We start from the raw sequence: 15,300 nt of genomic DNA, 5'->3' as shown, positions 1-15,300 counted from the left end.
CTTACACTCATGATCTGTTCAGTATAATATGCAGAGTTAATCTTTAAATGTCGCTTTTTATCAATATTATGATAAATGAGAATTTTTGCAGCTCTCCTCCACCCAATTTCAGACAATAATGCAAGAGTAATCTTACCAGTCCAGACCCTGTGCACAGATGCCAACCCCGCGGCACATCTGCGCTCTTTATCATGACCTCTCTGCCCGTGTCTCCGGCTTTTCTTGCTGGTAATCATGAGGCGCACGAGAGGGGCGACAGTGAGAGATTACAAACTCTCCAGACGGCCACGAGCGCATGGGAACGCAAACAGGGAGAAAAAGGAGGATGAGGAGGAAGAGAAGAGAGGAAAGGAAACTATGCCCTCACTTCCTCTCTTTCTCTTTATCATAGCACTTTCTCGTTTACTTTTATTCCCGTGCTGTAAAATCGGCTCATTGGCTTTCAGAGTTTCGCAGGGGCCTCATTAAATGCAGAAGGAATGGTCAACAATAAAAGATCCCAAAGGATCTTCCGAAATGGTTTTTGAACAGTGAGGCACTGACTTTGCATATTTAATGTCACGCGTCTCAGACTTTACGTTCATGCAATAATGAATGCGTATCAGAGTAATGAAAACAGATAGGGTGCCCTCATTGATATTCTAGAGGCTACAAACACTCCTGATATATGATATTGCTTTGATTTGAGCAGAATGCGGTGTGAGTCTAAAACAATACTCTGTAGATTAGTTTTGAGGTTGGCCATACGAACGCACAATGCAGATAGAGGGCAATTTTTCATCCCATTTACTCTCTAATCGGGCTGAGATGAGATAAAGCTGAGGGTGATTGTCTGGAATGCGTTCTGCCCTTTTTCTGCATAGCAGTGGTGCAGATGGCTGCTGGTTTAGCGCAGGCTCTCCACACCACCAGTCAACCTGTCTTAAGGCCAGTTCACACTGCAATGACAGATGGCATAAGTCACTTTGTCGGGTTTTGCCATATCAGTGTGTTATTCCTGTCGGTGCTTGTTTTTTCTTATTGAACATGTTAAATCATAATCTGGTGATTGTCCTCATTGATCGGCGTCTGTCGGTTGCAGTGTGAATTTGCTTTGATTCTGATAAAAACAATATTTCTAATTTGATTACTGAACTTTTAGGGGGAAATGCTAAAATTTCTCTGACTGATTAGCAGTGTTGGGGTAACGCATTACAAGTAACACGAGTTACGTAATCAGATTACTTTTTCTAAGCTATCAGAGTTACTTTTTCAAATAAGTGACGCAAGTTACTTTGTTTTCCCATTTATTGACTGATGCCTCTTTAAAGCTTCACGAAATGCTTTGTAGTCTATTTAAGGCAGTGGTCGCCAACCCGTCAATCGCGATCGACTGGTCGATCTTTATCACTGTTCCAGTAGCTCCCGAAAATAACAGAAATATGAGTACAAAAATACATTAAATTTCTCCAGTCTTTGTACTGTATGTTTTTATTTATTTTTATGTTATTTTCGGGAGCTACTGGGACAGACAAAGGCAAATAGCTCACATAATGTCTGAGTCTGTAAAAGGCTGTTAAAAAGAGGCCAGAAATGCTGAAGACAAACGCAAAAAGGAGAAATCTGTAGAAGGCGGAGCAGCTCACTGTTCACGATGCTCGAAATATAGGAAGAAAATATAAATATTGAATTAGGGGTGAGGGATTATGAATTCATCTCTAAAAGGAGATCAGTCTTCAGGAAGATTTCGATGGCAATGGCATTTTATTTTCCTCTTACCTCAGAATAAAGTAGCTAATTGTTAGCGCATTTCAGCTTTGTTTACAGCGGTAACCAAGGAAACGCTGTATCACTGCTGCTCCATAAGCGCCACCTGCTGTCAGAGAGTGAATCTGCGTCTCATTCAGCCTGTCTGCTGTTTTTGTTTCATGCTTTTTTGTGTGTAGCATTTATAATTTCACAAAGATAAAGTCAGACCGTTCTGTTTTTGCTTTTAATCTTGAAATTAAATCTAATTCAAATAAAAAACAACTGCTCATGCAATGTGATAGAATCTTTGTTTTGATTGTGATTTAAAAAGCAGTGGTTCCCTCTAATTTGAAATGGCTATGTATTTTTGTTTATTATAATAATATTAATAATAAATATCTGCAACCAGTATCAGAATCGGCCAATTTGTTTGTAAAAAATAAATAAATAAATCAGAATCTAAATTGGCCACGAAAAAAATACTAAATATAATCTGGGCTGTCTTTTTCTATCAAGTAGATCTTGTCTTTCAAAAAGGTCGAGGTCAGGGATCTTGGGCTTAAAAAGGTTGGTGACCACTGATTTAAGGTCATCCAACGATGACACACAATATTTTGGCTCATTTGTCTTAATGTCCTGAATGTGGGAACATTTGCTCATAAACAGTCAACAATTTGATTAATGTAGTGGCATTTATGCTGTGACAGGAAATTCAGCTGTGAAATGATGCTGTGGATTTCACATTTCCTCGAATACCGTTTCTGGTGTGTAATGACTTTTGGATGCATGATCTGTCTGAGGTGTTATATGTTGATGTTATTTAAATTGCAATAGGTTGATTGCGAGATTATATGATGCTCCTTCCTATTTCTTGATGTTAAAAACTGAAAGATTCTGATTAGATTTTGGATGGTGTCCCAGTGGAGAAGGCTGTAAACCTACAACCTTCTTCATTATGAGTGCAGTGATTAGCAGCAGCTAAAACTCCTACTTTGTCCTCCTAAAGAACTGCAGCGTAATGAGTTCAGTTCATCAACATCCTCCAACGCCCCTGACTATTTCTGTCTGGATTTTGCATGAGATGCAGAGGTCATTTATTGTGTTTTATGCATGAATTTTATTTGTTTAGTTACTAAGTTGAAACATGACCATATGTACAAACTTTATAAACAGAAAAACCTGCCATCACATTGAGGATAACCTGCAACTGCAGGTTTTTTTTTTTTTTTAAATCATCGTTGTAAGGTCTTTATTGTATCTCCCATCTAAGATTGATTTTACAGTTTGGTAGAAAGGAGTAGGAACAAAAACAGGTGATGAAATAGAGCTCATTCAATTCAACCATATGTGAACCATAGATTAAAGTGTCACACTCGGTGGAAACAGAGGATCGATCATGGCTTTAGCCTATAAGTTTCTGACCCATTGTGTGTGAAATAAAAGAATCGATATTTGTGGCATCTAATTTCCCAGTCTCTGAGCTCGACTTCCCCAGAATGCACTCTGTCAATAGTCATGCTGTGCCCAAAGAGGCAATTATACAAGAAAAGATTTTTCTCTCTTTCGTTCAAGGGACTGTTAAGTATGCTGTATAAATGCAAAAGTTTTTATGTCTTTTTTATGTCTTCTTTTATTTCTTTTCTTTTATTTGAAAATACACATTTAAAAAAATTATATAAAATTGATTACATTTTTTCATTAAGCAGTCTTAGGAACTTTTTAACATGCCTTCATCATTTATTTTTACTACTTTTCAGATTTTTTATGTATACATTTTCCCAGACCCAATTGTAATTTGTCCCAGACCCCAGACTTTCAATCGTAAACTATTCAATCCTTAAAATATGAATTTACATATGTAAAATTATGGTAAACATACAAATAGTGACACATAAACATAACGTTTTAATATTTATAAAGCGATAACCGTGTCAGTGAAGAGCATGCTTAAAAAAATGAAGGTAAATATCAGTTGTTGAGCAGATTATTTGTATTTTGCATCACTTTTTGTCATTGAAATTTTGTCATTGTCAAAACTGTGATCATGTTATAGTGGCCTATTTATGATACATAAAATGCTAGCTATGAAATTACCCTTAAAACACCTTAGAATAGACTTAGAAATACAAAATTGTTAGGTAATTAGTCCAAAAATGTTAATGTCATTTCCACCATTGTCATTTCCATCTCAAAATGCTATTAAACACAATACATAACTTTAGATGTGGTGGAAATGATGCTGTGATGGGAATTTTTAAAATCATTACTAAAAAAAAACACAATATTTTGTTATGAATGTATATCCACTGTTGAGTGGGCTAATTAAATAAGTCTGAATGTAAAAATAACATAATGGTGTGAACTGACTGATCCATTTTGTTCTCTTCATTTCCAGAGGAGGAACATGAACTTGTTGGTCAGTTTAGCCTGGCTGGTTGTTTGGGGAATGATTCTGCTCGCAGCTCGATTTTACTGGATGGGTAACAAGCCACCAAATTTTTCCAATTCGGACAACCCAGCAGCCGACTCGCCTCACTTCCTGACCAGAGCGCTTACGTTCCTGTACCTGCCAGCTGTCAATGCCTGGCTCCTTCTCTGTCCTGACAAACTCAGCTTTGATTGGTCAATGGATGCTGTTCCTCTGATCAGAGTCATCGGTGATTGGAGGAACCTTCAGTCGGTTATGTTTTACTCAGGATTTGCTCTCCTGGCATGGTTTGGCCTGAGAAGCCCACCTCTACAGTCCACAAAAATCAGTGAAAGCAATGGAAAATCACATATGAGCAACGGAAAGTCTGCAACTAACGGATACAATCATAATCAAAATGACAATCACTACAGGGACTCAAACTCTCCCAAAAGAAATGGTTATCACAAACCTCTCAAAACCCCTCAAAAATCCCTCCCAGCCATGGAGAACGTGGTGGTCTTTTCCCTCGGGCTGCTGGTTTTGCCCTTCGTCCCAGCCACCAACATGTTCTTCTACGTGGGGTTTGTAGTGGCCGAGCGAGTGCTCTACATCCCTAGTATGGGCTTCTGTCTGCTTGTGACTGTCGGGTTTAGGAGCATGTTCATGCGCTGTAGGTCGAGATGTTCCAGAGCGCTCCTGCTGACCTGTGCTGCAGGTCTTGTGCTTCTCTACAGCTTGAAGACTGTGGTGAGGAACCAGGACTGGCAGAGTGAAGACATGCTGTACAGGTCTGGCATTGCTGTGAACCCTGCAAAAGGTGGGTTTAAAGAGTTTGTATTCTGCAATATCAGAAATAATATGAAAGTTGCGACCAAAATAAATACTCAAGTGAAAATTTCTTTACCTTAGCTTGGGGTAACCTGGGCAATGTCCTGAAGAACCAGGGAAAGATGTCAGAGGCAGAGAGAGCATATAGAAATGCTCTTTATTACCGGGGCAATATGGCAGATATGCTTTACAACCTGTGAGTAAATAACGTTTGCCTTTTTTTGATTTTTTTAAATGTCTGAATTGTTGTTGCATTGATTAAATAATAATAAAAAATAAATAATATCGTTAACACTTTATAATAAGGTTCATTAGTTAACATGAACTAATAATGAACTGCACTTATACAGCATTTATTAATCTTTGTTAATGTTAATTTCAACAGTTACTAATACATTATATGTATATGTGTATATAATATATATAATGTGTATGTATATGTCTGTATATATATGTGTGTAATTTATATATTTATTTGTTATTTTATCTTTGTATAGAAATAAGCAAACAAAGGGTTGACTAAACAGCTCTCTCTCTCTTGTGCTGTTTTTAGCACAGTGTTTTCTATCCACAGGACAGAATTTGGGGTGTTGGTTTTGTCAAGGTCATGCAGCACTTTATCTGAGCCAGTTTTCCATGGAAACTGACATAATCCAATGAACACGACTTTTGCAGGGCAGCAGACGTTAACAGATGTACCCACAAAAAAAAAGAAAAAGAAAAAAGGGATATGTGCCATTATATCATTCATTTTTAACACAAAACTGCATTATAAAGATGGCTCCAAAATGAAAAAAGTAATGCATACTTTGTGGGGGAAAGTCATACTTGGCATTCAGAGAACTAGAGTGGGAGGTTGAGGAGCAGTGGAAGTGTTTGCCGTATCTCTCTCTCAGGGCTTGTGTGTGTGACTGGGATTTCATTAGTCCTGATTTGCAGGCTTAAGGGGAAGCATGAGACACCTCTAACGCTCATTAACCCTGAAGACGAGCAGAGACCTCAATGTTTTATTGTCACATTCTTGTCCCATTCTTGTCCTCAAAACCTGTGTGTGTTATTTCATCCAGTGGTTTGCTGCTACAGGAGAGCGAGCGATTTTCTGAGGCTCTCCATTACTATAAACTGGCCATCGGGAGCAGACCGACTCTGGCCTGTGAGTTCAGCACTTTCAGCATTTTCACTTATTTCACAATTTTGACCAACGGAATGAGTCTATTACTTGTGTCCTGTGTTTCACAGCTGCATACTTGAACGTGGGCATCATCCTGGTCTCCCAGGGGAATATCGAAGAGGCCAAGCGAACCTTCCACACCTGTGCGGACATCCCTGATGAGAACCTGAAAGACCCTCATGCCCACAAGAGCTCTGTCACCAGCTGCTTGTACAACCTGGGGAAGCTGCTTCATGAGCAGGGCCAGCATGAGGTGCAGATCAGCACATTCATTGAGTATTCATTGAAATCTGCATGCATAATCCAGTTTAGATGGATGCAGTGATGTTCTTGTATGAATTATTGGTTCATACTTTATAGTTCTTTTTGTCACATTATTACAGGCTGTTTTTGTTTGTTGTCTATAGGAGGCGCTGTCCATTTATAAAGAGGCTGTGCAAAAGATGCCACGACAGTTCTCACCGCAGAGTTTGTACAACATGATGGGTCAGTGTTTATTTCTCAGTTGAAATAAATGTCTCTTTTGCAATATATTGCAAAATAATAAAATAATGAGGCTTATCTGGACATGTTTATTGACCAGTGTAAAATTGAGGTTGTGTATTTTTTCAGTGGAATCGCAATATATTAAAGGTGCCCTAGAACTTCTTTTAAAAGATGTAATGTAAATCTAAGGTGTCCCCTGAATGTGTTTGTGAAGTTTCAGCTCAAAATACCACATAGATTTTTTTGAAATTCATTTTTTTAACTGCCTATTTTGGGGCATCATTAACTATGCACCGATATATAGGTTGCGGCCCCTTTAAATCTCCCGCTCCCCCGCCCCGGAGCTCGCGCTTGCCTTGAACAGCATAAAAGCAGTTCACACAGCTAATATAACCCTCAAAATGGATCTTTACAAGATGTTCGTCATGCATACTGCATGCATACATCGGATCATGTGAGTATAGTATTTATTTGGATGTTTACATTTGATTCTGAATGAGTTTGAGGCTATGCTCCGTGGCTAAAGCTAACATTACACACTGTTAGAGAGATTTATAAAGAATGAAGTTGTGTTTATGCATTATACAGACTGCAAGTGTTTAAAAATGAAAATAGCGACGGCTCTCTTGTCTCCGTGAATACAGTAATAAACAATGGTAACTTAAACCATAAAACATTTAGAAAGACAATTCACAAATATCACTAAAAATATCATGTAATCATGGATCATGTCAGTTATTATTGCTCCATCTGCCATTTTTCGCTATTGTTCTTGCTTGCTTACCTAGTCTGATGATTCAGCTGTGCACATCCAGACGTTTTGCCCTTGTCTAATGCCTTGAACATGAGCTGGCATATGCAGATATTGGGGGAGTACATATTAATGTGTACATGTTAATGTTAAGTTATGTTGAGATTCGCCTGTTCTTCAGAGGTCTTTTAAACAAATGAGATTTATATAATAAGAAGGAAACGATGGAGTATATGTACAGTGTATGTCTTTTCCATGTACTGAACTCTTGTTATTCAACTATGCCAATATAAATTCAATATTTAATTCTAGGGCACCTTTAAATGTAAATTTATGAATGCTCATTCCATCCATCCACATCCATCCTAATATTAACCTTATACTAACCAGTCTTGTGACTTATTACCCCCTTTTTATAAATTTTTCCCTGGAATTTTAGTTTTTTTTCCCCCGTCTCAAAGACAACCTCATTAACATGCTCTGTTTAAGATTTAAAATTAAAATTCTGTCAGTAGTTATTCACCCTCATGTCGTTTCAAACCCGTAAGACTTTCATTCATCTTCGGAAAACAAATGAATTTTTTTTTTTTTTTTTTTAAATGAAATCTGAGAGCTTTCTGTCTCTCGATTGACAGCTTATGCAACTTTCAAGCCCCACAAAAAACATCATAAAAGTAATTTATGTGACTCCAGTGGTTTAACCTCAATTTTATGTAGCAATGCGAGTGCTTTGTTTGCTTAAAAAAAAAAAAAAAAAAAAACATTATTGTAAATAATGTGGTCAATTGTGGTGTTTTTGCACAAACAAAGCACTAGCATCACCTCATAAAACTGAGGTTAAACCACTGAAGTCACATGGATTACTTTTATGGTGTCTTTTGTGGGGCTTGAAAGTGGTAGTCTGTCAAAGGAGGTAAAGAAAACACTCGGATTTCATTAAAAAGATCTTAATTTGTTTTCCAAAGATGAAACGACATGAGAGTGAATAATTTCATTTTTGGATGAACTAACCCTTTAAAATATATATATTTTTTAGTGTTTTTACAACACCTTGAAGTACACTAAACAATTGAACTGAATAATGACACTATTATCTTGCTACAGCTGCTTTACAGCAGAATTTGAATTTGTCTCATATTTGATGGTGTCTGCAGAATTTATACTGTTACTTTCTGTTTATTACTGTGAAGCTGCTTTGAAACAAGTTCTATTGTATAAAGCACTATACAAATAAAGGAACTGAATTGTGTATTAAGAAAGATGTATATTTCAAAGTAAAATAAACCTTTATTTGTAAAACTATCCACATTTATTTTTTTCTTTTGCCGTATTATGCCGCAACACTCCTCCTCTTCTCCTGTTAGGATGAAAAAAGATGTCTGGAGATGTGACTGGAATCTGATACATAGATAATGTGTCCTTGCATTACTGAATCAGTATCCGGAGATGTGATGAGTTTACATTTATGCCTTTGGCAAACGCTTTCATCCAAAGTGAATTTACAGTCCATTCAAGGTGTACATTTTATGTGTTTCCTTGGAATCAAGCCCATTATATAGTATATACTCCTTAGTATAGTAAGTTTACCTTGTAGTCTTTTGAAAGTTCAGTTGCTTATAGTCACAGTTACGCTTATGGTTTCTGTGTCTCTTTATTAATATTGTATGAAGAGCACTACAGCTATCTTTATCAGTCTCACCCCATGGTGGACTGCTGTTTTTGGGACATCAGGCAGTTTAGAACATTTTTCTCCCTAATCAGCTCCAAGCATATTTGGAAAGGTCTTCCAAAACTCCTCAAACTCATCCTATAACATGCTTTTCTCTGCATTTGATTTGTCAGCATGAAGTCCAGGGAATTCTAGGTAATTTTGTCCTTCTGACTTTGACCCACAGGTGAGGCGTATATGAGGCTGAATAATCTAGAGGAGGCGGGGCAGTGGTACAGAGAGTCACTGAAGGCCAAACCTGACCATGTTCCTGCCCACCTGACTTATGGAAAACTGCTGTCTATCATGGTGAGTCAACTTGACAAGTACGTTCTTAAAGGTTTAGTCCAATTTTAAATAAACCTTTCCCGATAATTTACTCACCCCCATGTCATCCAAGATGTCCATGTCTTTCTTTCTTCAGTCAAAAAGAAATTAAAGTTTTTGATGAAAACATTCCAGGATTTTTCTCCTTATAGTAGACTTCAATGGGCACCAAACAGTTGAAGGTCCAAATTAGTTTCATTGCAGCTTCAAACACGATCCCAGATGAGAAATAAGGGTCTTATCTAGTGTAGACGCTGCTAAGTGTATTACTGCCCTCCACAGGTCAAAGTTTGAACTAATTTTTATATGCAGTATGCTAGTTCAATAGTATATAACAATTAGTTCAAACTTTGACCTGTGGATGGCAGTAATACACTTAGCAGCGTCTACACTGCTGGAATTCTAATAGAGGAGAAGAAGAAGAGAGCTAGTTCAAGATGAGCATTTAAGGTTAAAACTTAATATAACATAATTTAATTTTTTTTTTCAGAAAATGAGCAATGGTTTCACTAGATAAGACCCTTATTTCTCATCTAGGATCGTGTTGAACAATTTGAAGCTGCAGTGAAACTAATCTTGACCTTCGACTGTTTGTTGCCCATTGAAGTGTACTATAAGGAGAAAAATCCTGGAATGTTTTCATCAAAAACTTTAATTTCTTTTCGACTGAAGAAAGAAAGACATGGACATCTTGGATGTAAATTATCAGGAAAAGTTTATTTAAAAGTGGACTAATCCTTTAACCTTTTTGTGTTTTCAAGCTTTCCTTTTGTCACAAACACAAAAGTGGGATCTGAAAGTCTGAGACAACAATGAAAGGCAATTTAATCCTCAAATAGTTTTTGACATAGTGTTTGTTTATTTGTCCATCCATCCATCCATCCATCCATCCATCCATCCATCCATCCATCCATCCATCCATCCATCCATCATTTAAATAAAATAGAAGGATTTTCATATATGGTCTCAGACTTTTGCTGCTGTATTTTTGACATGCTGTGGTTGCTATTAAATTTTCAGTATGGAATCTAAATGGATTTGTGAACGCATAATTAAATATTAAATCAATTCAGTTTGATTTCAAACTACTAATGGGAAGATCGAGTGGAAAGAAGTATCCAAAGATATCTGGATGATTATTAAAATCGTTTGAGCCACAGATGACCCTTCATGAGACTCTTAGTGCTGAGTAAAGAAATAATTGCTTCGTCCTTGAGAGAAACGTTGACACAAACATCTCTCGGACATCAACGCCAACATAATTTTGTTAATAATGAAACCTGTCTTTTCAGATTTTCGTATTTTTATTCCACCCCAGTCACTACCCCATCTCTCCATACTGCATACGTAATAACCCTTGATATTTTCCTCTCTGACCACCATGATGTAAATGGAGAGGGGTGATGAAGAAAGGTCGAGCAGCTGCATCCCCCTCAGGACGCGATATCTCATATCCTCCTCCTAATCTGATTTGGGGTTTGTGTCTCGGCACGGCTGGTCAAGAGTCCAGACTGTTGCCTCAAACCTGTTTGCTCACTTTAAAATCCCCTCCCTCCCTCCACCACCAACCCCCACCTGGCCTGTCCACTTAATACACGCAGATTAAAACCGGTTATTACCCCTCAAGCACAGAGCTTAATTTAATTACTCTTTCCTTCTTGAAAACAGGTTATTGGTGAACTTTTGACCACCTGTCGAAAAACTGTGGTGTGTTACTCCGTGTCAAACGGTCAGAACAGCATCAGACAAAATGACTGAAGTTATGTCATGATGTACCTCACAAGACCATTTTGATCAGTTGTCCAAAACGTGAACGATTCAGGACATTTACTGCTATTTCCTTATCTGTTAAGCAGTCTGTTTTTGAACTTGAAGTTTCTAAAGTTTGTTTTACATTGAAAATATGTCCTTAAAAGCTAATTTAACGCTTTAGTCAACAGATTAAATCGAGGTCTGAGGCTAAAACAATAGCTTGTTTTGTATTTACCCTTTTGGATTCAAATCTGAAGCTATTAAGCGGTTTTTGAAACCTTGACTTCAAATATTATAGGCCTATACATTTGATAAATGCTCTTGGACATAGTTGAATGCTTTTCAGGAACCGTAGCCAAGGAGAGCATGAAATGCTACAGCTTTCCAAACCATTTCTTTATCCTCTTATCTGAAGTGTTTGCCACAAAACTGTTCAGTGAAGCAAGCATAATACAACCTCGCTGCTTATGACAAGTACGTTTGCAAAGGTAACACCAGCATGGAAGCAATCAGCACTGAACCATAAAGAAAGTGAGACAATTGCACATCAAACATGGAGAAACACTCTCACAAGTATACTTTCTCACACTTTGATAACATCTAACATCACATATAGCGCAAATTTAAAGGATCCGGTTACGACTATGTCTCTTTATTAGTAACGGTGGGTGCAGGTGTAATTATTTCTTAATTTCTCCACAGGGACAGAAGTCTGAAGCAGAGCGTTACTTCCTGAAGGCAATAGAGCTGGATCCTGCTAGAGGAAACTGCTATATGCATTATGGTAGGATCTGATTCAAATACCTTCTAATGTTACTGATTAAGTGCTCAAATTACATTTTATTTCTTAGCATCTTCCTTAAATACGGCCTTTATTTATTTATTTAAAACTAATATTAATTTAACAACAAATTATTTATTTTTTTAATGTTATTTTAATGTTTTTAATGTTTTTAATTTTAATGTTTTTTAATGTTTAATGTTATGTTATTATTATTAAATATAATATATTTGGATATTAAATTAAATTTAAACAATATACATTCTCACAAAGAAACCGAAATGTGCTTCATGTTTGACTATGTAAACAGCCTATTCTCAACTCTCACAAAACTATGTATTTTCTTATCACTGAAATTAATCAGTAAACTTCAGCAGAGGATCATGTCCTCCCTCATCCTCCACTCTCACTCTCTTTGCCTTTGTGTCTCTGTTTTTTGCTGCTTGTTCTACATATCTGATCTTCAACTGTTCATCCTGTGGTCTTCTGGCATGCTGTGTTTGAGTTGTTTTCCATCCTGTGATCTCCCCTGTCTTTCTCTCTCTCAGGTCAGTTTTTGTTGGAAGAGTCTCGTCTGGGAGAGGCAGCAGTAATGGCTCAGAAAGCTGCAGAGCTGGACAGTTCTGAGTTTGACGTGGTGTTCAGCGCTGCTCATATGCTCAGGTGTGTGTGTGTCTGTCAAACATTCACAACGCTACATCTGCACACTTTTGAGTCAGGTGGATTGCAGGTGGATTCTACATGTTTCAACATCATTGATGAGAGTATATTTTGCGATTAATGACCAGCTGACTGTGCATTATTTTGCTTGTTCCACAGATGCTGCTAAATAAATATATGGACATATTGATTTTACTCTAAATTCTTTTTTTAACAACTTAATAAAAAAATACAAAATATTTAAAGGGTTAGTTCACCCAAAAAATGAAAATTCTGTCATTAATTACTCACCCTCATGTCGTTCCAAACCTGTAACCTGTATCTTCGGATCACAAATTAAGATATTTTTGATAAAATCCGATGGCTCAATGAGGCCTCATTTGCCAGCAAGATAATTAACACTTTCAGATACCAAGAAAGCTACTAAAGACATATTTAAAACAGTTCATGTGACTACAGTGGTTCAACCTTAATGTTATGAAGCGACGAGAATACTTTTTGTGTGCCAAAAAAACAAAATAACAACTTTATTCAACAATATTTAGTGATGAGCGATTTCAACACACTGCTTCATGAAGCTTCGAAGATGTTATTTTTTTTTTTAACGACGAGTCGTTATTCTAGTCGCTTCATGAACCACTGTAGTCACATGAACTGTTTTAAATATGTCTGTAGTAGCTTTCTCGGTATCTGAAAGTGTTAATTATATTGTTGGCAATGGAGGCCTCACTGAGCCATCGGATGTTATCAAAAATATCTTAAAATATTTTTGGGTGAACTAACCCTTTAATTTAACAATTAATAAATTATTCCAACTTGTATTGATGTGAGAAGAGGCAGCAGCGTATTTAGAGAAATTGAAATCTCACTATTATGTAGAAGACTATTTGCCTGGGCCAACACTCAGTACACAGCAATATTAATAATTATTTATGAGTGCATAATAACATTCTTAATAATAACTTACAGGTTCTAGTAATTTGTGTTTGTCCACAGACAGGCCAGTCTGAATGAGGCAGCTGAACGGTATTACGGGAAGGCAGCTGATTTAAGACCTGATGTAAGTAGCCATTTTGTTAAATGTTATAGATCTTTTTGTTCAAAGTAGCCTTGCACAATTATTCAATGTTCTACATGCATTATTTAATACAAGCTTCTGAAGTCTTCCATCATATTTGTTGCACCTGCTTTTTAGAATGTTTAGAGATTTTTTTTTTTTTTTTTTTACCTAATTCTATACCCATCAATGATTCTCTCTTTTTGTGTCTCCTGTTCTCATTCTCCCAGCATCCAGCAGCTCTGATGAATCTCGGGGCCATCCTCCATCTTAATGGGAAGCTGAAGGAAGCTGAGACCAACTACCTCCGTGCGCTGCAGCTCAAACCAGACGACCTCATCACTCAGTCCAACCTCCATAAACTCTGGAATGTCATGCAGAAACAGGGCCTACGAGCTGCCGGAACTTGATTTGCTTCAGATATTCCATCAGTGGACATCTGATCTTATTTGAGATGGATTTCTGTGGTTATTCAGCCCTTACTGTGGACAGATGTTGGTGGAACTGGTTAAAACTTGAACTGGTCTAGTGGTTGGGAGTGAAGATGGAGCCTTTGTGAAGTTCTGTATTGAACAGTAAATAGTGTAAGAGAACAGTAAAGTGCACTGGAAAGAGTGTTATAGTCTCTGAATTTTACTTCTCACACACACAGGAGAGAGGTGGTGTTCGCAACAAACTGGATTGTGTTCTTCTGAGAGCAGAGACCAGGATGAACTCTCTTACATATGCAGAAGGCTAAATGTTATATCAGCGGTAACTCATACCAACTGAAGTGTCATATATTGTCATTATGCAGATATTTAAAATGTCTCTTCTTTATTTATTGTTGATCAATCAGCGATTTGTCACTTATAAATGGTTGTTAATAGAAATTACAATCTCTCCACACTCAGCCCTGAATCTATGAAGCACTATGTTGCTGACTGTCATAGAGCTCAATTTGCAGAATTTTTACCAAAACATTTTACTACAATAAAATGCATTTGACCAAAAATCATTCTGAATTTTTATTATAAGAAAGACCTTAACAATTTCTGTTTCAGTAAGCATTGAGACGCTCTCTCCTGTCAAGACAAGGAAAAAACGTTTATCCGCTCGTTTTTGCTGCCCTCTATTTTAGAACAAGTGTTTTGCTGCCATCTTTTGGGCGAGTAACGCATTGCCACATTCAATGCACATAAACATTGCCCAAGGCTGCTAAGTTCTCTGTGTGTTATAGTGAATGAAAACTTTATATTTACAACTGATTTATGGGTTTTTCTAACAACAAACATTAAAATGTATCACATTAAATAATAATAAAAACTATGCTAAAATGGGTATCAGGGTTGCAAATTTAGCTTTAATTTGGGACAGTAAATTGTTTTGACATAATAAAAATATTTAGTCAAGGAAATATATAAATATATATATATATATAAAATATATATATAAAATATATATATACATATTCTTATATTTATAAAATATATATTCAACATAAATATAATGATGTTTGAACTGAGCAGTTATCAGTGTCTGTATCAGCAGGTGTTTGGATCTGATGCTGAATATAACATAAGGTGCTTCCTCTCTCTGAAATCTTCAAAGTCTCCCAAATGATGTGTGACTATTTTTGCCTCTAATGTGTGTGTGTGTGTG

General features: G+C 36.8%; 1 protein-coding gene across 1 annotated transcript in view; it reads left to right on the top strand.

Moving 5' to 3' along the window:
• Nucleotides 1-14,565, top strand: part of tmtc2a (transmembrane O-mannosyltransferase targeting cadherins 2a) — a 35,638-nt gene extending 21,073 nt beyond the window's left edge. Inside the window, exons 3-12 of the mRNA XM_067391739.1 lie at nt 4,124-4,955; nt 5,048-5,162; nt 6,034-6,119; nt 6,206-6,390; nt 6,545-6,623; nt 9,270-9,391; nt 11,864-11,945; nt 12,491-12,605; nt 13,599-13,662; nt 13,890-14,565. Coding sequence (XP_067247840.1) covers nt 4,124-4,955; nt 5,048-5,162; nt 6,034-6,119; nt 6,206-6,390; nt 6,545-6,623; nt 9,270-9,391; nt 11,864-11,945; nt 12,491-12,605; nt 13,599-13,662; nt 13,890-14,069 — 1,860 coding nt within the window. The 3' untranslated portion in view covers nt 14,070-14,565. The remainder of the gene's footprint in view (nt 1-4,123; nt 4,956-5,047; nt 5,163-6,033; nt 6,120-6,205; nt 6,391-6,544; nt 6,624-9,269; nt 9,392-11,863; nt 11,946-12,490; nt 12,606-13,598; nt 13,663-13,889) is intronic.
• The last annotated feature ends 735 nt before the right edge of the window (nt 14,566-15,300 follow it).

The sequence above is a fragment of the Chanodichthys erythropterus genome, chromosome 8 (genome assembly GCF_024489055.1).
Source record: "Chanodichthys erythropterus isolate Z2021 chromosome 8, ASM2448905v1, whole genome shotgun sequence".
NCBI classification, from domain to species: domain Eukaryota; kingdom Metazoa; phylum Chordata; class Actinopteri; order Cypriniformes; family Xenocyprididae; genus Chanodichthys; species Chanodichthys erythropterus.
The sequence above is the reverse complement of the archived record's forward strand: the minus strand, read 5'-3'. Positions and strand labels throughout refer to the sequence as shown.